The 23,086-nt window shown below is 44.7% G+C and overlaps 1 protein-coding gene across 2 annotated transcripts in view; it reads right to left on the reverse strand.

Annotated features, from left to right (window-relative positions):
• Window positions 1-23,086, reverse strand: part of EXT1 (exostosin glycosyltransferase 1) — a 176,668-nt gene that overhangs the window by 17,192 nt on the left and 136,390 nt on the right. For both annotated transcript variants that reach the window (XM_065668843.1, XM_065668845.1), the window contains 3 exons: window positions 8,093-8,186; window positions 5,279-5,386; window positions 1,510-1,629 (listed from right to left, as the gene is read on the reverse strand). In XM_065668843.1, the coding sequence (XP_065524915.1) occupies window positions 1,510-1,629; window positions 5,279-5,386; window positions 8,093-8,186 (322 nt within the window). The remainder of the gene's footprint in view (window positions 1-1,509; window positions 1,630-5,278; window positions 5,387-8,092; window positions 8,187-23,086) is intronic.

Genomic DNA, 23,086 nt, shown 5'->3' on the forward strand with positions numbered 1-23,086 from the left:
CAACAGAAGATGGGTAACATCCATCAGAAAAAAAAAAAATTCTGCTAGGAATTTACTTCCAGACATCAGATTTTAAGAAGAGGATATACTACTGCTGGAAGATTTCGGACACACAAAAAAAATCACTCTCAACTGCTTTATTCCTTTCCTAAGGAAAAGTTAACTCCAGCCTTTACTTGTGCTAAAAACACACTGGTGAGCATTGGAGCTTGATGTGGTGGACACCCAGGCCAAGGCGGCTGCAGATTATATCCCCTCTAGAGCAGCCCCAGCACAGGCAGAAGTACCAATCCCTAACGACAAGAGGGTACGTGCTGGGAAAGGGCACCGTCTGTCCCTCAGAGTGCTTCCGTAAGGGTAAATCAGGCTGTGAGCAATGGCACACGGTCTTCCAGCTTTGTGAGTCTGATCCTGGCATAGGCTGTGATAATTATCACCACTTCATCAGTGCTTATGGGGAGGTTGAGGATGCAGAGCAGCTCCCAACAGGCAGCACAGATGAAGACATGCTCTTCCGAGGGTGAGGAGAGCATTGTGAGGGTAGCCATGCCAGGGGCTCTGAAAATGTTCCCTGGCTGGTTTTCTTTACTGGCACAGAAAATCCTAAGGGACTGTCTTGCAGCAGCTGGAGGTAGATGAGCCACAGGCAACCCGTACTGCAGGAAGCAGCACTCATTTGCAGTTTTCCAGGGTAAGCAGGCACAGCGGGAAATGTGGAGTTTTACAACTGTGCACGGAGAAGGATGCAATTGCAGAAGCATTAGCATAAGATGAATGCATTTGCACCTACAAAGTGAGGCACTTGCAGTGGTAAAAGTGTGTCAAAAATTTATGTGCAAAATTGCACAACAATTAGAAGCTAAACCTGCTTTTGAAATTGTCGCCTGGGCCCTACTTCTAAAGAGCCTTTCATCTCTCCTGCCTCTGAATTCAGAAAGCATTCTCTCCACATCTGAGATCATCTGTCTCCCTGTTTAATAGCAGTCTAATTATGATTATTTATTAATATTTTATATGGATGATCAGGCCTTTCCCTTATGCTGTGTGTGAAGATAAGACACTGATTTACAAGCCCTCCCTTTTCCTTGAGCCAGAACAACAGCCCCATCATAAGGCATCAAAATGTTAAGGAATGGTCAAGGAGGAGCTCTACAGTAATATTTGTCCCAAAATAAACTCCAGGAAGGTTTCATAAAGAAACACATTCACTACCAATGACGAGGAGAGTGATTCATAAGCCATAAAGCCTTGCAAAGGCAAGATCACACACGACAACTTTTCCATGTGTTGGGTAGCTCCCATTTTTCACCGTGGCAGTTTTCTAACGTGGATTTAGATAATGAAGAAAGCATTTCCTTAGGGGAGAAAACTTATCAAGATGTCAAGCTTTCTTCCCAGTGACCAACTGCATGCCATGAAAACCGAGGTCTGATGCCAGCAGAGGACAGAAGCAGCTGGACAGGCAGGGAAACCTCGCTGCCTGGCAAGGTCCCAGGCAATTTTACTCACCTCTAGTGTAGTCAATACAATCTTCTCAACTGAAGAAAAATAAGCCTCCCACAAGAACTGTGTCTGCTGTCTAAGTGCTAGGATTTTATCCTGATGGATAGACCTGATTGTAGAAGGAATCTGTAATACAAGATGCAATATAGTCAGGACCTTCAGAAAACAATGCAATCTCATCAAATTAATATGCTGCTGACAAGCCCTCTCCTTATTTGCAAGCTGCACGGCTTCAGCACTCCTGTCCAACCCAGATGCGTGCTGCAACAGTTAAAGCCTTGATGTAAAACGAATGGGACACAACCCTTTACAGCCTTTGGTACGGAATATATGAGGTTTTTTTAATCTGCCTTCTTTTAGTTTTTGGTTGATTTATGGTAACAAAAGCTCCTTCTCCTCAGCGCTGTGGCATGGTACAGTAAGGAGCTCTTTCATACATCCCTCATGCACAAAGGTTTTCATGGACTAGTATTTCAACAAACGAGGCCTTGCAGGTCTTGAGAGTCCAACAACAATCCCTGCTCTGAGAGTATATTAAAGGGATCTGGAACTGCATTTACCACAGCATGGCAACACTAAGTGCCCTAAGGAAAACATAGCAACATCTTAAGTAAGATTCCAATTTTTGGGAGCCTGCGGATCAAACTGCATTTTACTAATTACTGTGGGTGGAAAGAATAACGTCTCCCACAGCACCTGTTATTCACAAGGGAAAACACTGCTTCCTTTTTCTCCTTTCCATTAAATCAACACATTAATTCTGGTATAAGTTGCCTTACAAATAAAACCCCAAAACTGTCCTGCTGCAATGCTTTGCCATGAAAATTGTGACTGCTCAAAAGGGGAGGACTTCACTTCTACAGCTTTCCCCATCCCCACATCCCTCTTCCACACTGGAGGGAAACTAATGTACGTATGTGCCCTGTAACTTAGGACACTTACTAAGGCCTCCAGTATACCTCTTTGACAATGCAAACTGACATTTTAACAAGCGAATTTAACCGGAATTTGCTTCAGTTACAAGGGCTACTCCCAGCACCAGAAAGGCAGGTAGAATACATTGCTAATTTGTGTTCACTTTCTTCAGGAAAGAAGAGTTGTGCTTTTGCACCCACTTTGTTTTGTGATTTCAAATTAGGCCACCTTGTGCTCAGACACTCATTTCTCATAAATCTTTTACCAAAGTCATTAGTCGTAAAAGCATCTACCTGGGCTGTGTGTTGCTTTTTGCACACCACAGCTTATTCTGGAGTTTTCTTGCACGCCACCACATCCTGCCCTTTCCTGACCAAACCGCACTTTGCTTATTCCTTAAATATGCTGAGAGGTGGCAGTGACCATTATTGGCTTTCACATGAAACATTTCCTGAAGAAAATTTGAGATTTTAAGGATTTATATGTAACGAGTTTCCACAAGAATCAGAAACTCTTTACTCACAGTTTGCACCCTGGACACTGACTCCTAAAGGATTATGGCTCCACAGGGTGCAATGTCAGGTGGGGCAACCTCTACTTTTTCAGCCCTTTGTCTCTTAGACCTTCATTTTAAATACACTGCTAACTAGAAGACAGAATTTGAGCTTATGGGAGTTAGCACTACAGCAAGGTGGAACAGAAGAAAATGGTGAGAGTGTCGAAGATGGTACTTTACATTCCTTTGCTACAGGCCCCTTAAGTAAAATATTCCCTGCAAAACTAGTATGAAAGACAGAAGCTACAGACATAAATTAGAACATGTTTTTCCAACTGATGATGTCACTATTCAAGACATGATCTAAATAACTGCATCAAATTTCATCTTTTAGTTGTGTGTTCCCCTTTCATTATTTAAACAGTAAGTTCCAATAAGCAGAGCGATCATGGACATTACCTGCACTGGCTTGTCCACAGATGTGTGTTAATCACACCCGGGATCATTACCAGCAGCAAACACAAGATCAAAGTCACTTCACAGGGGTAATATGGCATTTTCTCTATAAACTTAAACATTTCATTGCATTACGTGCAACCTTGCGTGCGCATGCATGTGAGCACCAAATAAAATCAATACTCATTCCCAATGATGCCCTTTGAAAGGGAAGGCTCCCTGACTGTGAAGGTTACTGCGAGTTGTTATGATTTTACAGACCACATCATGCTTGCGAGTGCCTGCCAACACACTGCCAAGGCTGGAAAAAAGCCTCAGTGCCTGCTCTCTTACAACAGCTGGAAAGGAAAATCAGAGTTCCCATTTTGACTGCATTTGCCTATTAGTTATTAATCTACTTGTCAAGCAAGACAGGTGGGGAAAGTGATGTATTAATATTAATCTGGCAGGATTACACTGGAATTATTAGAACCTTAATAAAAGGTCATTCCAGTAATAAGTAGGGGGAAGAGAAAAGCCACCCTGCGCAAATAAATGCAGAGAGGCTGGATTAAGCTCTCCGAGCATCGTGACGAGGGGAATATGCAAATAAAAACATCCGAGCGGCTCTCAAACAGGAAATGAAAAACTGTAACATAACAAAAACATTTCCCAGAGCAGACATTCAGGCCCTCTGCCAGCTCTTTAAAACCACTGTTAATAACGGTGCAGTAGCTGTTCAATATGGCAGCAGCTGTGAAGGGAATGAATGGCATGGCACCGGAAAGCATGAGGATCAGCAAATTATTGTTATTACTTAAAGAGAGAAATAATTCTGCTCAGAAAAGATGTGCTGTCCACAGATGCAAAAATCCAACGGCTCTTTTACATCTGCAGCTTGGATCACATTACGGAGAATAGGCAGCACTTTGCAGGGCTTGCTAGGGCAGCTCTTCACAAATATTTACTTCTTCAGACAATAGGCATCTCATCAGCCTTCCAAAGGTACTTTGTTTTTGGGGTGCCAGGACCTTTGTAGGCTTCTCTCTGTGGATGACAACAGCTTGCCACCTTGGATATGAGTTGAATTCAATCATAAAAAAAGCCCCTCTTAGTGACTACTTAGTGGCTATTCCAGGTATTGTAGATCTCAGCTTCATGGTGGGCAATGGCATTTTATCAAATGCTACTAAACTTTCAAGAACGTCTCCTAATATCAACTTCTCCACATGGTTTATAGAATATATTTAGAGTAGGAAACCCAGTAGAGAAACAGAAATAAAAGAAAGTGAATTTAAAGCTAAAGTAGACGCTGAAGGTAGCAGGGAATTTCTAATGTCTCAGCCTGCTTTTGTTCCATGATCTCAAGCAGACTGACAAGAAGTGACATGAACACTGCTTCAGAAAGCAATGTTAGATGGTCCAGGCATCAGAAAAAGGACTAATTCTGCTTCCTCAAAACCTGGTAGGTGGTAACTCTTGCCTTAGAAAATACCTGCTTTCCTGAGGAGTCCCTTCAGTGCCTGCCAGCCAGACACACAGCGCTGGTGGGACCCCTGAAGACAAACTACTGAAGGACTAAAGAATCTGCCTTCAAATGTTTTCCCTTTCATCACAGCACCCAGTCCAGGCCAGCTCTGCCTTAAAGAAGCATCCAGGTGCTTCACACCAGAAGAGATTTCATGCTCTTAGTAAAAATAAAAGTCTACTGCATTTAAGAACATGGCCTGGAATGTGGCTGCAGTGACCTTCAGGTCAAAAAATGAATGATGTCATATTAAATGAGTTCATAGCTGGTGTGACACAGACAATCCCTTCATGATAAAAATTCTTTTACAGTCCTGACCTTTTGGATTCATCTTCCCCGTCCATTTAGATGGCAGCAGCAATAATCAACTGATGTGCTGAAGGCCACGGTCTTTCTCTTACCTGTAATAACAATCTCTCATCGCCTATGACGGCAGCTTGGTTCCAATCAATCACTTCTGAGAACGGCAACTCCCATCCGTTGCTGAGCATAACTGGGACACAGGCAGCCTGCATGTATACAGAGGCACTGCAGTTGTTAGGTGACCAGAGCAAGAGTTTAGGTTTGCACCAACACTGTGACCATTGCTTTCTGCACAACCCCAGAAGGAGAGGCACCATGGCAAAGAATACCAGAAGCTAGAAGCCACAGGAAGGCAGCCCAAGTGTTTATGGGTTTTTGTACTTACTCATATTCACTGAAAGGTGGGCTTTGCATGGAGAGCGGCATTTGAAATGTGGTGCTTACACTGCCAGATGAGGGCAGAACTGTTATAATAATGCAGATGTAATACTGGGGAACTCAATACAACATGATGGTCGCCCTCACTGCTTTGTGAACCTTTCAGCAGGGAGCTAACTCCCTTATTTTTATAGCATGCTGCAAGACAACCCTACAGAAAATACAAACCATATTTAATTCTAGGGCACTTTTCCACAACGGAGGAGTGAATTCCCTATTCTGTTTGATATCAACTCTCCAGAGGCAGTTCCACAAACACAACTCATCTGCCATCACCTGCCTACAACAATAGGAATTGCTTTCTGTCCTAAACCAAACACAACACATACACATTTAGTATCTATTTCATACCAGTATGATCTGTTTAAATTATTTAATCTTTTCTGAGTTGCACAAGTTCCTCTGCACTGACAGCATGTTTGTAAATAAGGCAGTAATTCCATAAACAAATGATCGCCACCACATTCTGGTCAGCTGGATCTCAACACAAGATCCAAACCACAAGCCTCCTTATGTGATGCAAGAACCTATTATCAGAGGATCTGCGTCAAGCCCATGTTCTAGTTCAGTTTCTTCGGGATCACATCAAGCTTAAGTGCTCTGAATTAGGTCCAGAGTAGGGTTCAGATCTCTCTATAGCACCCAAAAGATGGTACAAAGGTGAACTTTTCAGATGGCTGTACCTTCCTTGGTCACATGCATTTGACACAGGACTTTAGACTGGTCAAGTCTCTGCATTGCAACAATGCGGTGTAAGGATCTGTGATCTTCTGTAAAGGAATGACATTTGTGCATGAAAAAAGCCAACCAGAAAACACTTGGCAATGTGTTTTCATGTTTAAAACAATCCATTAATGTGGATTATGTCTTTCATAATTATGTCTTTCATTCCACTTAATGTGGATTATGCCTTGGAGCCAGACAGATATGGGGAGTTCATCATAATCGGTGAATACTGTTGCCAGACTGAGAGGAAAATCCTCAGTGCCTGCATTTTATCATCATCGACCTGGAGCCTCCACGTTCTGTACAGTGAGGTGCACTCCCTGCTTTCTTCTCCTCAGATAATGTATCTAACAGAGGCTGCATGACTCGTGGCCCAGATGAGAGAAGATCTGAGCAGTGTGCTCTTCTGGAGGATCTGAAGTAACTTGTCATTCCAAATAAGCCAGTCTCACTTCTTCCTCTGAAAAGGTTGGTGAAGGAACAGCACTTTGCAGGCTACTGATCTTCTGTGCAGGAGCAAAGAGGTAAGTGACAGTCCAGAACTTGGATCTCAAACTGACAGGAAGTATAGGGTTCGGTGGTTATCCTAAGTGTTCAGCATATTTGGGATGCTCTAGGATACCCAAGAAGCCCATCAAAGGCTGGCAGACATAACACAGGATCTACTGAGACCTTCTGGAGAAGCACCAGAAAGCCAGAAAGGTACCATATGGCTTCTAAAATGACATTATACACCTACACTCAGGTACCTGAATCCTGGTGTGCACTGCGGTAAACATTATTCTTTAGTAGTGGCTGGGACATTTTGTGGTTGATGAAGAAAAGTGATGCGATGCTATCCAGTAACAGCTTTACTGCCAATGCTGGGATGCTTCCCAGATTGTAAAAACACACCCAGACGCAGGACCCTGTCCTCATTTGCTATCTCACTGACACCAAGAACCCACTCAGCCTTCCCTTCGCTCCAGCCCCCACGGAAATCCATATGTCAGTCCTAGAGGGGAGCTGCAGCATCTCCCAAGATGCTATGTATGGCTGACTGAGGACCCTGAACTGATGCTTGCTAGTAAAAAAGGGTCAGGCCAGCTGCAGCTGGAGTAGGTCAGTGTCAGGCTCCATCACTCAGTGTCAGGCTGCTACAGTGACTCAGGAGCCCCTTTGCACTGCTCTTTGCTGCTGGCCAACAGCAAAACAGGGAGACCATTAACCACAATGGGTTTAAAAGGTGAAGGGGATTCAGGTGCTGTCCCAGACACACTGTGAGCTCTGTGAGATCAGCCTATATCCACCTTCATGTGAAGCTTTCATCTGGAGCTTGACAACTTCCAGGACACCTTCTGCATGTTCAGCAAGCACCACCTCAAGACAGGCAATGCATAAGCAGGTCTGTTTGGGCTAAGTGAAAACAAGCCCCTACTTTTACTGCCCCGGGGCTTGTAAAGGCCAGTGTCTCCCATGGGAATTCTCACAGCTTGATGCTGCTCTAAACCAGACCAACCTCTCAGCCTCACCACATCCAGGGAAACCCTTTTTCCTGGAGGTAACCCCATTCAACCTTCAGATGAGCTCAGTGCTCGGCCCCTCCTGGGAAGAAGCTGCCAACTGCTTCAGGACTATGACTAGAGGCTTTTGCAAAGTGGATTATTGTCCACTAGGGAAATGAAACACACTTCCCTGCTCCCCACCTCCTTGCTTTTGCATGCTGAATTGCAGCCAGCGTAGCCAATACTTTAAAGTGCAGCTCTTACCTGCAAGGCTTCCAGAAACCTGAAAGAGCCAAGCCTGCGGCCACGGGGAACCAGACAGAAAGTGGCATTGTGCAGCATTTCACGGTAATCATACCTAACAAGAACAGGGGAGAAAAGAGAAAATTCAATTAGCATGAGTCCTGGAGTCACTGGGCATGAAAATGCAAACAGCTGTTGAGACCCATCTGGATAACATCATCCCCAACCAAGACTGCTCACCACCAGGTTAACTCCCTCCGTGCACGCATGTGTCAGCCACCTCCCTGGCTCCTTTTTGCTCACCTTCAGGAGCAACCACCACGGGAGAGAGTTGGGGAGAGTGGTAATGTAACTGAGGATGTACAAAATCCTTTTGCCATTGCAGTAATCAGCCATTTCTATACAAGCAGGTGTGCACGAGCCCTAACAACAAACTTTATCATATGCAATATGCTGATACCCAAAGCACTGTTGCAACACTGCAGTGACACTGATTTGTATTCAGATTTAGTCAAGGTCATGCACAACTGTGTTCATTTTTGCACAAGAGGTTTGTACAAAGCAAAAAAATATGCAAACTATGCCAAAGAAATTTTCCCTTATCAAGCAGGCACTCAAAAAGGGACAGGAGATTACAATGACTCACTTGGTGGTTATTGTCAAGTGTGCTGAGATGGATAAACTGCCCAATTTTGGCAATTAACCACATAGCTGCAACGGCCCCTGCTCCTCTGAATTAAAACTCAAGTGCTTATAGACACTCCTGGGTTTTTTCCCATTTCTATCAATCACCTTGAAACCATTCACCAAAACCACACATCAAATCCTAACAGTTTCCAGCCTGTTATTAGCTAATTGTACCCATGGAGCTGTGAATGGCACCGGCCTCATCTGAGACAAAAGGATATGGATTAAACACCCTCCGTTCTCCAGTGTCCTGGACTCTGCAGGCAGATGTTCTTCTGACAGCAACTTGTGGCACTGAGATTTCTAACACTAATAATCTAATTTAACTGTAGCCTGCAGGCAGAGCAATGTTTATTGTATGTGTATATTTGTGTACGTATATACATATGTATATGATTATATTTTATATACAAAAAAGTCCGGATCTACGTTCCTATTCTCACACAGGCCAGACAGATGGGAGTAAGCCAATTTTCAATTATAAGCTCCAGTCTTTAGGAAGAGACATCTTGCAAAGGCCCATTTGCTTAAACAAGCGTGTGTAGCTAATTTGCACAAGAAAAGGTCACTGTGAATGGATTAAGATTATCTCCACTGAGAGTAAAATAAAAACGCTCGTTGCATTAATTAAAACTACAAAACAGACTTCAAAGGGCTTTTTGGTGTTTTTTACACCATATCTCAACTCTGGTTAAAATACATACATACATATTTCATCTGAGTGGCAGCAATTTCTTTTTCTCTGTGTGGGATATTGATTGGCAACCATGTCCCAGCTCCCCAGCCAGCAGTGACACAGCTCACAGGGGAAAATACAAGGAAATTGGAATACCAAGAAAATAAAGGAAGTTGCCATTTTCAAGCGTTCCTCTTTTACATACTGAGAGGTCGGAGGCTCGTCACTTTCACTGTATATTGTATGACAAGAAATGTTAATACATACCCAAAACAGAATACCCGGTAGGGCTAGAGTATGCCAGGCAGAAGTCCCCCATCATTAATCAGCTATAAATGTAAATTCCTGTTAGTACCCTGGAATGCAACAATATCCAAGAAATATCAATGGCAGAATCAGAACACAAAGAAAAGCAGAGGACAAGGCCAGTGGAAGCGAGTCCTCCATATGCCAGCAGCACCTTACATTGGGCACCTTTACTTTCCTATCTCATTTACTGATATTAGGATAGATTTACAAAGAAGGGAGAAAAAGAGAAAAGGATTTTGTTGACCATTTCCCACCTGGAAATCAGTGAGTGCCTTGCTCCTGTTTGTGCATTTTAAAGCCTAATGTGTGATTTATTGCTGAGCTCTGGAACAGCACGGTTCATGGTCATCAAGCAATTTATCTGCATCATACCTACACTGAAAGCCTCGCCCTAACCTTGATGTATAGGCACAAATTCCCACTCACTTTAGGGAGAGCCCACAAATAGAGGAGCAGATCCAGAGTAAAGCAATATCCATCAAGAGCTGCTGCGGCAAATGAATTGCACAGAGATTCTTCTCATGAACAAATTTCTCTGCAATCTCAACCCAACTGTTTTAAGGTGACCCCACATGACCTCTGACTTCCAGTTTAACCACCCAGCGACCACTCCAGGATCAAGCATCTATGTGAAAGCCTTAGACACAAGGTGCTAACTTTACCTCTGCTAGTTCATGGGTAGCACACAAAACAATGGGGGCACCCTGCCTTAGATGAAAGGAGATAGCCCAGTATATTTCAATGTGAATTTGGAAACACCTTTCACACAACACGCTTAGCCAGCCACAAACACATAAACATCCCTGGCAAGCTGCGAGCATGGCTTTGCATTGTGAAGTATCGCTTATGGAGGAAATCTTTTACATGTACCAAATCGAACTTCAGAGCTGAGTCTGCAGAAGAGACCATTCAATGTTTCTCTCAGCTGCCAAGCAGCATTTGGAGGAGAGCTTGGCCACAAACCCGTCATCTAGGGAATGAAGCTCCAGCCATGGGGAAGAGAGAAGATGTCAGGGCAACCCCCAGTTTCAGACTCCTTCCCATTCGGCCCTATAGGAACCATGAACACAGCAGGAGGTTTGAGCTTTGCCAGAGTTCTGTTGAGGAGGGAAAATTGCTTATTTACAATTGGCATTTTTTTTCCACTCTAGAAGCCTACACATCTCACCCGAAAGCATCTCTGCACTTCCCTTAACTGACCTGAAATGCTTTCAGTGAAGTCAGTGAGATAATCTCTGTGATTAAGACAGTATCTAAGCTAAATCTTTGCTGGACTTGAAATTCCTTCTTCACTTGTCCAGGAGAGAAATCAGAGCTGGCCCAGACATCCAGGAACACCCTCTCAGTTGGAGCAGGACACTTCTACATTGAGTACTCATCTGGCATCTACTGCAAATGCCGGTATCACACCAATGATGGGCTTAATTTCCCCAGCATCTTCACTTACTAATCTCAACAGGACCTCAGGGAGGCAATGGAGTAGTACAACCCTGCTGGAAACTGACAGAGAGCCTTAACTTATGGAGAAAATAGTCAAGTGTTTAGAAGAGGTTCTTCCAGAAACTCCTCTTCTTCTTCTCCCCTGGCAATAAGGGTTAGATCTGTTTTCAGAACTACTTATTTCCATTAGCCGGTAACATCTGAAGATGGCAAGGAGATTTGTTACAGTCTTCCAGCTTGCATAGCTGTGGCTTCTGCAAACCTGGAGCTGCGAGCTTGTGGGGACAGCTCTGCATTACCCGCCTATCCAGAGGCTCTGGTTTTACACAGCCACGGAGGTTTTTCAGGCTCCACTTGCAGCTGAGGCATTGGAGTGCACAGTGGCACCATGGGGCACCACACAGGCAATCCTTCCTTGCTTGTGCTGCCTCGGTGTCGCACTCCTCCTGGCACTTTCCTTTCCTCTACTGCTGGCAGTTAGTTTTCCTGCGCATTTACTATAGGAAAGCTTTGAGAGGAGTACCCTGATTTACTCAGAGAGTGTTTGTTTCCAGAAGCTCCTGGTTTCCATGTTAGAAGAATGCACATGCTTTTTGCTCGTATTCCTATGTTCCTTCATTCTGTGTGCTTGCACGGAGGTACTGTTTTACTGCCAATTTTAGGGTCGGCTTGGCCTGGGCCTCAGCTGCATCATTCAAACATGTTAGCATCCAAAATGCATATGCCTTTAAAATGACAGTTGGGGCTTCAGAACTAAAATAGATACAAATTTAACCCAAGGCTGGCATTCCTCTGCAAGAATCAGCAATGTGTTTTATTAACTTTTAGGCTTCCTTCCATTATGATTAAACACACCTTGTTCGCAGCTAATACCATTTTAGGCAGCGTAAACAAATAGCTCTATTTGTAATCAATTCTAATTTATTCACACTTTAATTGAAATATCCCCTCCTTGCTACCACCCATAGCTGAGAAAACATGTTCAGCCCCATCTATCACGCAGGTGTAAACAGTGCAGTGCTGTGTAGGCAACCATCTGAGGGAGAAATGCTGCTAGCCAAATGCTCTTACCCTTTTAATGTCTAGATCCCACCCCCCCTTTTTCTTTTCCCTCTGATGTACTGACCTTGTCTATCAGCATGTGGATTACAGGGCTGCTTGGGATTCCTGGTTCACCATTATCCCAAGGAGCCTGGGCAGGCTGCAGAGCCTCTGCAGTGGCTAATCAGCCATGCCATACATTCCTTCATACAGCTTAAGCATTTCCTCATGTCACTACACTTAAGAGATTATAAACTGGCCTGGGAAACATTTTCACTACCAATTTTAATATAAACTATTATTATTTCCAAAGCCACATGGCCACTGACTGAAGAGACGTCTAAAGAAACATGGGCTATTTAGACCAGCAGACACGTCCAGCTACCCAGATGATTACCATACTTTATCCATCTGTATGTCACCTCTCACGCAGGAATCACAAAGCAGTGTACATATTTTTTTATCTAATTCTCTGAACACTGATAAGGGATACCATCACCATTCCCAAACCCGAGATACAGATGACTGGTGGCTTCTCCAGCAGCTAGAGAGACTTTGGCAATGATAAGGATGCCACAGAGTGCTTGCCTGCCTCCCTCCTCTGGTGATACAGCACTCACCAAAAACTACCTGTATGCTATGGCTACCAAAATTCAGATGGAAATGCAGGAGCAGAACCCAAACCAAATACAATGGGTTTAATGCAGCAGGACATATTTTAACAGTGCCACACATAATCCATCTTTTGGAAGACGCTGGAACTCATCGTTGGCAGGGAGTATCAGCACATACTGCTGTAGATGTCAGATGGGACTAGAGCTCTTTTTTCCTTTCCTGAGCCAAAAATTGTGGTGGCACTTAACCAACTCTGTCCAGGGCTCCCTCCTTGAATATGAAAGCCCATGAACACATACTGCATATTCCAGAAGTCTCTGCATCAGCTCAAGTTCTACAACAAAGACAGATATTAAACACCTACAATGCAAGGCTAAATGGCAGAGTGTTTCCCAGTTTTCCAGGATATTGTTTCAGCTATTAAGCTATCGGCCAGTTTTCCATGTGCGAATGCTTAACGCAGATGGCCCTGAACTACCGGCTGGAGAAGTGAAAAGAAACCCACCCTGTCACAATGAGTGTCTCATTGCTTGGTTTCCATTAAGGTATGCTGGCTTTTAAATAAACTGTCAAGTAAAACTTGGCATTGAGAGCACCGAAGTGAGTATGTGTCTTTGTAGAAAAGCTGACAGCTCAGCTGTGTGCCGGATAGAGAGCTGCCCAGCACTGAGCTCGAAAGGATAACACGTTCTACTTGGAAGGGTGCCGTCGCCATGAACTGCTTGCTTGCAGATTTACAGCTGTGCAACGCTTTTGGGGTGATCTTACTGCCAGTTAACAGGCTACTGGCTGGCAGCTCACCTCCCTCTCCGTGAGCGCCGGTTCTGGAATTAGAAAGTTTGGAGGTGCAAAAACGTAATTGGAAAACTTCTTTTTTTTCCTCTTTTCCCCCTGCTTAAAGGGCTAATTGATTTCACAGGTGTTTAATTATCATTTGCTGTGAGATAATACCTTGTAGTGCCATAAAAAATGGATTTAATTTTCGAGTGCTTGCAAAACCATCGCCAAAGCCAAGTTAGAGCGAAAGCTAGATAATTATTCTATAAATCAAACACACTGCCTCCTTTCTTTGAAATTTTTAATACTTGGCTATAATGATATCTGACGACCTTGAAACTCACATAAAAAGGATTTTCTTGCCAAGTTCTGTAAGGCAGCCATTGGAGTATTTCTTTCAGCCTGGTTCATTACTGCAGCCGCTGCAGCCATGCTGCCCTAACTGCAGGACTCCAAGGGATGCTACGTGTAAGTACAGCAGCAGCGTGCATGAACAGTGATGGGGGTCCGCAGTGAACAGCCAAGTATGGGTGTGAGCATGAGCTCAACCTGAAAATGCTGCTAAATTAACAGGAATCCTGCACAATTCTTCTAGGCCTGACAACGGAAATGAAAGTCCGCAGCCATTCAGCAACTCATGTCAAGGTGCAACTGTTTTTTCCTTTCCATGCCAGCAGTTTCTTAGTCCAGAAGTTTGGATTAACAAAGACAAACAGGGAAGTAGAGACTTCACTTCAATGTACTGTTAAAACAACTTTGTTATGGTTAAGATGGACAGTAACCATTGAAATTTAAACCAACTTCAAAGTCTTCAGTGATATCATGGTTGGATCCAGTTCACTTTGATATTACTCACAGAAACATCTGGACAGACAAGCCATTGAAGTCAAAGTGTATCCTGACACATAAAAATTCTCTTAGCAATTTTTGTCCAGATGTTTACACAGAGCACCCTGTAAATCTAGATGGTGCAGGCAAAACAGGCACAACATCTGGATTGCCAAACACTATCCAACTGGCTCCAGTGTGGTGGTTACACAAGTAGCAAATGTGGTCTTACCAAAAATCATCTGCTGTTTAAAGATAACAAGTGTGCCAGAGAGGGTTTGCATGTCGCATGTCAGAGGCAAACCCTGCTGAGGTGCCTCTCTAGGCAGCGTTATGCTCCAATTACCAGCAATGTGCTAACAGCATCATGCAGCGCTGCTCCTAAAACTAAACTCTGGCTCCTAGGCTTTGAAGTCCTGTAAAGGCACCTGTTTCACAGCAGCACTTCCCTGCGCTGGCAGCAAGAGAACTCACAATGTGCGTCAATAAGGAAGGTCCATAAGGAAGCAAAAGCACCACTTGCTTGTATCTTCTGAGAAGGTAAATGCGGCACCACACATGGTGAATTCAGTACCCTCTAGGTCAGTGGGAGAGCGCTGAAGATGCTGATGCTCACAGGCACGCATGCACACACAGGAACATACACACACACAGCCACAGGGTCAGACCCACCTTTCCTGCCACCCCCTGTAAAGGAACATAAACACATACGTATCTTCTTTGCCTGAAATGTGCTTGTCTGGCATTTATTGCCCATCAAAGCTGCTGAGCCCTTACGAGGTAAAGACCAGCCTGTAATGATGATCACTGGCTCAGGCAGGCTCTTTCTAAAGGGATACTTCTAAAAATAAATCACATCAACACTTTCCATCATTATGGCACCACCACCTTGCCTTTTTCTGGAGATCATAAACTCCCTTTTGAATATTTTAATATAAAGAACCTTGGCCTGCTGGTAGGAAATAAAGGAGCATCTCCATTTCACTGATGAGGAAACCACCACGCAGCCTGAACTCCGGCTTCGTCTACTCAGCCCTATTCCCCAGTACTTTGCACAGAAAAATGCAGGAGTAAGTTCAAAGAATGAACTCCTGTCAGCGTGCTTTGGCATTTCAACAGAGAACTAATATCCTGGGCAGCATCAAAAGGAGAGTGGCCAGAAGGTTGAGAGAGGTGATTGTTTCTGCCCCTCTGCTCCACTTTCCTAAGACCCCCCCCCCTGCAGTCCTGTGCCCAGCTCTGGGGCCCCCAGCGCTGGAAGGGCATGGACCTGTTGGAAAGAATCCAGAGGCCACAAAAATCATCAGAGGCTGGAGCATCTCTGCTATGGAGACAGGCTGAGAGTGCTGGGCTTGTTCAGCCTGGAGAAGAGGAGGCTCTGGGGAGACCTTAGAGCAGCTTCTAGTGCCTAAAGGGGGATGACAAGGAAGCTGTAGAGGGGCTTTTTACAAGGGCAAGTAGTGACAGACAAGGGGAAATGGCTTTTAACTGAAAGAGAGGAGATTTAGACAAGACATTAGGCAAAAGTTCTTCCCTGTGAGGGTGCTGAGGCGCTGGCACTGGGTGCCCAGAGAAGCTGTGGCTGCCCCATCCCCGGCAGTGTTCAAGGCCAGGCTGGACGGGGCTTGGAGCAACCTGGTCTAGTGGATGGTGTCCCTGCCCACGGGAGGGGGTTGGGACTGGATGATCTTGAAGGTCCCTTCCAAACCAAGCCAGTCTGGGATTCTGTAATTCTAATTCTTAAAATTGGGGATATTATAGTCTGTCCTTCACAGAGTGACTGACTTTGTTCACACTTTAGACTCCTCCTAGCAGTGAAGCAGTGTCAAACACTTGTCCTCATCAAATAGCCTCATCTGGTCCCACTACCCGACCTCTCATGCTGTGACAGTCCAGCTGTGAACATCTTTGGGGTGTTTTCCCACTGCAGAGGTGGATTTCTTATTGATTTATTCTCTGACTTGAAAAATATAAATGAAAAAAATAGCGAGGCCAGTACCGTAATTCCAGTTATTGAAGCGTCAGCTCGGATTAAAGATCCAAACAAAGGAAAATCCATACTGCATCTTCTGAACAAAGAAACAAATTTCAGCTTATCTGCCACGCACTCTAATTTTGAGATTACAGGACATACCTGAAAGCCTCAGAGTGCAGAGGAAGAAAAGACTTATTGTGAGATCTCTCCCTTGTCAGCACCTGTCGGCTCTGAAGCCGGTGATTCCCTCCTGTCCGTCCAAATAACAGAGAATCCTCCAAATCTTAATTATTTTTAAATAGCTCTTTATTGAAAACTTGAGGTTAAAGCATGCTGAAAAGGATCAGTTCTCTCAAGTCTTGTGTTTCAGTATCTGGGGCTAATGAATGTTTTAACTAAATTAAGAGAGAGAAATGGTTGATTACAAGCCCTTAATGGTAAAATATGAGTAAAACCAGTGCTCTGCACCTGTTTATGCCACAGTCCAATAACAGGACCCAGCAGAGTCCAGCGTCCAAAGAACACTGTCCTCTCCATTAAGCTGCCTGCAGGACCAGGACTTCAGCAGTATAGTACAGACAGTGCAACCCCCTGAAGATGGAATTAGAAGGGGTTATCGTTGCTGTTCTTGTTTTGGATGTCTGGCTGAGCTCTTTACTGAACAATTTAGAATGGTCCTTATGAAGCTTATAATTTTCTATTCAGCTCCACAGATTTTCCCATTATGGCTATCGAGCTCCTAAGTGGCTTGTTGGCATCTTTAAAAGTTATAGTCCTCCAGACGCAACATCTAAAAATGGAAAGCCAAGACGATGTGCAATACTGGCTCTAATTATGCAGGAGTTTATGAATGACTGGACTTGTTTCCAAAAACACACCACAGAGGGACTTCACAAAGGAAGTGCTGGCAGAGCCCCATGTTGTCTAGGCATGCTGACCCAAAATCTGACCATGCTTGGAGGAAAAATGAGTTCAGCAAATCCACGGAACAACTCTGAAATAGAGAAGTGATTTAGTTTTACTCAGAAGAAGTCAGCTGCAGCTTAGTCCTCAGGAGTGGTAACACCACAACATATCTGGATACTCCAATATTCTGGCTGTTTACCAGTTCTCGTATTTGCCCTCATGTCAGGATCTCAGATTGTTTTATATCTCCTTCCTGTAAATGAGAACTCCCAGAAAAGGAGTAGGACACGAAGTAGAGGGCGAGAACCCTAATTCTGTGTAGTGTGCTTTTGTAGACCGAACTTTAGGGTGACATCCCAGCACTGTTACAGTCCAGGGTAGGTTTCCACTGACTGATAGCGGGTGCTGATCTTTGGGACTCAATGAGGACTAACTGCTGCAAAGAAGCAGTGCAGGAGAGGGAGCTGTGGAAGGGCAGGAAACTCCGCAAGTGTTTTACCTACTGCACTCACAGTATTGAAGTAATGTTCATTTTCTAAGGGAGAGAAAGGAGGAGACAGCAGGAAGAAACAGAAAAATGCGCTGATAATTGTCTTTCCGTTTTGTTAACACAAAGCTAAACCAGGCCACCCCATGTGCACTTTGAGAAGGAGGACTGTGCTTGAGAGCAGCCAGGTAAAAGGGGATGTGTAACTCTGCAGATCTGCTGCTTCGCTGTGCTTGTACTTGTGCTGACTACAGTAAAATCAAACTTTTCTATTATTTGCTTTTCTCAGCAAAAAAGGCAGCTAGAACAAGAGCACAGCTCCTCTGCATCTCTGCATCACCAAGCCCCTCTGGAGCAGGACTCTTCTGAACAAGAGGAAAACGCAAGCAGCAGGCCATTAAGTTTGGAACTGCAGATGGCTTCTTTTTAGGTGGTTTTTTTCCTTTTATAGGGCTGTTCAGGCAACTCCACTGGTCTTCAGTTGACCTTATACCAGATGAGGTGTAACAATGTTCCTTTCAATAGGGCTGGATAGTCTTACTGGATAGAGTCTTACCCACTTTCGACAGGACAAGCGGTAATAGTTTCAAACTAAAAGAGGGTAGGTTTAGATTGGATATAATAAAGTTCTTCCCTGTGAGGTTGCTGAGGCGCTGGCACAGGGTGCTCAGAGAAGCTGTGGCTGCCACATCCCTGGCAGTGTTCAAGGCCGGGTTGGACGGGGCTTGGAGCAACCTGCTCTAGTGGAAGGCGTCCCTGCCTATGGCAGGGGTTGGGGCTGGATGATCTTGAAGGTCCCTTCCAACCCAAACCTTTCTATGGTTCTATGATTGCCCTGGTGGCACACGGGACCCAGGCCCCAGCCTGATCATGCCAAATTGCTGCATAAAACCCCCACAAGCACTCTTGCACCCATGAATACTTGCATGTACACCCACTTCTGCACTACTTACAAAGGACTTTCATCTGGAAACCCCTGGTGCATGTGCATATCCTTCTCCTCCTGCCTGACCCTGCCCTGACACACAAAGAACCTCACATGCGATTTCTGCAAAACTGCTCGTTCAAAACCCAAGACCCATTTTGAGAACAAAGAGGCACAACCAACCAAAGCAAACTGAAAACCTTGGTTTGAAGGAGAGCTCTCCTCAACCATGCAAAGCGAGCCTTTTGAAAACCAGTTTGCAAACGTAAGTATCAAACACTATCTAAAGCAGCCCATAGTGCAATTCTGAGCACCACTTTTCATCTTGCTCCTAAGAGTGCCAGGGAAACCACATACCTGCTGATGGCGAACGCCTGACTGCTTGCATCTGTAGCCCTAATGCATCACTGCAGTGTCAGGCACCGGAGCTGTATCAGGACCAATCCTAACAGATGCAGATGGCATTTCCAGCCTATTGATGGCTGCTCCCAGTGCTCAGCACCACGCAGAATCATCTATTTAATTTCTGTAGCATTCTTGCCCCGCTGGGCAGTGTCTGCCTGAACGCACTACGTCTGTATGCGAGCTAATACATTATTTACACAAACTATTCAGGCATAGCAGCCAGGATATAAAACATTTATCAACAAAGGGACCAGTTTGTCATTTTAAAATAATTATGTTTCTTTAAAGAAACCAACAAATTCAGTTGTCTCAGAATTATTTATTAGGTTGTACAGGCGTTAAAGGACTCTCTCTTCTGGAGGGAGGAGTCTCCACATAATGCGTTAACCATGAGAAATCTTATACCTCGGCAAGGGAATCTCAAGCTTGCAGGTTTCATAGCCAGAACCCTAATGGGAAGCACAGGTCACGTTGGATGTGTGGTGGCACCTTCTCCTGTGATCTGCCAGACACCAAAACACCTTAAGTGAACTGTGGGGCTGCAGGGCAAGGAACTCCCCAGTGCATTTGCATTCTGCTCCACTGTCAGTAGCTGGTGCGCACTTACTTACACTACACTTACGTGTGGGAGCAGCTCTACCAGCCCCAGCCCCTGGGGAGATAGAGCCAGGCATCTCCTGCAGCCCTGCGGGAAAGCCTGGCACAAAAGCCCTTTGCTCTCTACTTGCTCCCTGCCCTGCACTGCTTTGTTATGCCTCCTCCAGCAATCGAGGCATAAGGGCAAATGGAAAGGGAAAGGCATCAGCATGCAAGTGCTCAGATCAGAGAGGGACCTGTGGTCTGGCGCTCTGCAGACTGCCAAGGAAAACAGGACTGTCCAGACAAAAGGGTTTACGAGGGGATGCCAGCAGTCATCAGATTAGCCGGAGGAACAACAATTCTTTTGGCCAAGTGCTAACAGCCAACAGATGGAGGGGAATGATGTTCACTGAGAGAGAGGCCATGAAATGAGCATGTGCAGCATGCAACCAGGCTGCTTTTCTACACAGGTGTGCTAATTTTGATACTAGTTTTCAAATATATAATATTATTTTGAACTTCCCAGTGATGAGCACAGAGCAGGTACAAAGACGTCCATAAGGAAGCTTTCGTATCGGGGTAGTTCCAGCTTCCCACCTCTTCTAAACCTTAACCGCAGCACCCTGCACTGGCGGGAGAACAGGCTGCACAGCCCCCATCTGAGCCTGGGGTTTGTGTGCCGCATCCCCAACGGGTACAAATGAGACCGTGAGCTCTCTCATTTGAGCTCTCGCTGCCAACTTGTGAGCAGCTGCTCTCGCCCAGCTCCCTCTCTCAGTCTGCAGATGGGCTGTGATACAGGCGTTCTCCTACAGCAGTGCCGCCAATCACGCGCCAGACGTGTCAGCAATTTCTGCCGACATCGGAGGCTAAAAAGGTGCAGACCTGGAGCAGGTTTTGTGGAGCATCCTCAGGCAGCGCAGACATCCTTTACATACCGTTTAAGAGACTATAAAATGCAGTAAACCAAAACCCTCTGTAATGCTTTGGCATCTGAAACAAGAACTTTTACCTTAAAAGGAGCAATTCCATAAAGAATTTAGAGTGACAAGCAGCTCAAGTCTCTTAGAGAAGAGCAAATGAACTTTTAGACACATCAAGCGTTGCTGTACGTGCAGAGGAGAAATTGTCCCTGTGTACCCGGAGTCAGATACCAGAAAACATGCAGTGCTAATAATTACTCCCCCCCGTAAGAAAGATGCCGAATAACTGAAGATGAACAAAAGGGAACAGAAAAGTTACTGAAGGGACTGTAGTAAATACCCTTCTGAGAGAGACTTACAGACCTCAGCTGTTCAGCTTATCAGAGAAAAGAGGAAGAAGCTGCTTGATCACAGCACATAAGTGGCTCTACAGGGAGGAAAAGAAAAGGAACTGAGAGTTCTTCAACCTGCTGGAAAAGGGCACAACAAGCATCGAGAGGGGGAAGTTAAAAGTGAAACAAACATCAATAGGAACCTGTACTAACACCTCATCACAAAAGGTATTTTAACCACTCGTAACCAAGCTGCCATGAGAGAAGGTGGCTCCCCCTCTGACATCAGTCAGAAGCAAGTGCTTTGCTGGAGGACACGCTGTAACGTGTCCTGGTTTACTGGATGCAGCACAGGAGTAAAGCGGGTGACACAGAGTGGGCTGCAGTGCGCAGATCAGAGACAGTAATCTCCTGTTCCATCTGGCCTTCCATTTTCTGTAAAAGCTACTAGTATCTGGTGCTTTCTGATCATCCCCAGCACAAAACCTCACCTCCAGTATTCCATCATGCAAACTTCATCCTATTAGATTGTACTGAAATGCAGGGGGACACTAAAAGGGACAGGATCTCCTGATAAGCAACCTAGAGCACACTATCAAAGAAATTCTGTAAGACTAAACAGTAGCACACTGTACTTAATAACAAATAAACTTCAGATCAACATGTTCAACTTATTCAACAATCATTTATCTGATAAACAGGACAGTTTTAAAAGCATCTATTGTCATATACAGATCATTCTATTTCTATAGATCTCAATTGGTTTAATGCCTATAAAACTCTTTATAAGACTTTTCCACTAGGATGATTATCCCAAAGTACCAAGTGAAAAGGTTCACTCTTTGATTATGAATTTGGTAAATTTAATAGAAGCATCCATAAATTAGCAGGGAAGAGGAGAAAAAAGAAAAAAACCACCCAACAAATCAAGAAATTGCTATTCCTATGTGGACATTTTTAAGGGTTTTTTTTTTTAATGGATTACTGAAACCCTCCTGAGTTTATCTGCAGATACTGGAAACATGAGTGGATAACACTAGAAGCCCAGGGATTAGCAAAGTCATTACCACAATCGCATTTTCCTCATGCGGAATATTTTGCCTTCTCCTCCCTCCACGTTTCAGAGGTTTATGATCTCTGTCTGGCAATGCAGCCAGCTCTTCCACAAAGCGTACCAAGTCCTCTATAACTTAGTTGGGAACATTGGCATTTATTATCTTTTGCAGTGAGCAGGCTTGTTTAAAGCCGGTTTCTTATCACACATTAATATTCTGCTATGGGAGGTTTGCAGAAACGGAGAAAGAAGGAGAAATAAATTTGAAGGCAGCTCCTTGCCTGTTTTATCATCCTCCAGGTTCATCTGCGTTCAGAGGGGAGGAAGGTCTGAGCGCTGCGGTCACACCTCACAAATACAGTTTGCTTGGTTTATACCTTGCTCTGCTTCAGGTTTTCTTGCTCTGCTGAGTCAATGCATCACTGCCAGAACCCAAGCGGGCGAGGGGACATGAGGTTTGTGCCTTGCCTGTACCTCAGCACCTTGAGCTGGCTGTGGTTCCCACAGGTGTCTCCCAGCTCCGTTCAGCTGGCACCAAGAGCAGCCCTGGACCTCACCTCACTAAGAGCATCCCTCACCCTCTTCTCCCTTCTCAGACTGACAGGCACTGTGGTGACCTTTTCCATGGAGTTTTGAAGGGTAATGTAATTGCTGCCTCAGCAGATCCCCAAGAAATTCATGAGAGAGCTCTCGGCTCCGGTTTTGTGAGGAATTTGGAAAAAATTAAGCCTTTAAAGTGACACATGACCTTACTGTCTGTCCCAGTGCTGCCACAAATGTCAGAAGCCTCAGCAAACACTGCTTGAATCAGAGATTTGATAAAAGCCCCATAGAGAAGCTATGGCAGATGATGTTAACCCATTACTCTGTGGATTTTATCGTAGCCGGTAATTTTTGGGTCTCTCCTCAACCCCCTGACTCCTGAAAAATGTGCAAATGCATTTTGTCTAAGGACACCAGCACAGTTAGTGAATCACTGTGCATTTAAATGAATGCTGCAGGGAAATGTCCATGTACATCCTCTGTGGCTGTTTATATTCATCTCAGTTGCAAACC

Source organism: Lathamus discolor, chromosome 2 (genome assembly GCF_037157495.1).
Source record: "Lathamus discolor isolate bLatDis1 chromosome 2, bLatDis1.hap1, whole genome shotgun sequence".
Classification (NCBI taxonomy): domain Eukaryota; kingdom Metazoa; phylum Chordata; class Aves; order Psittaciformes; family Psittacidae; genus Lathamus; species Lathamus discolor.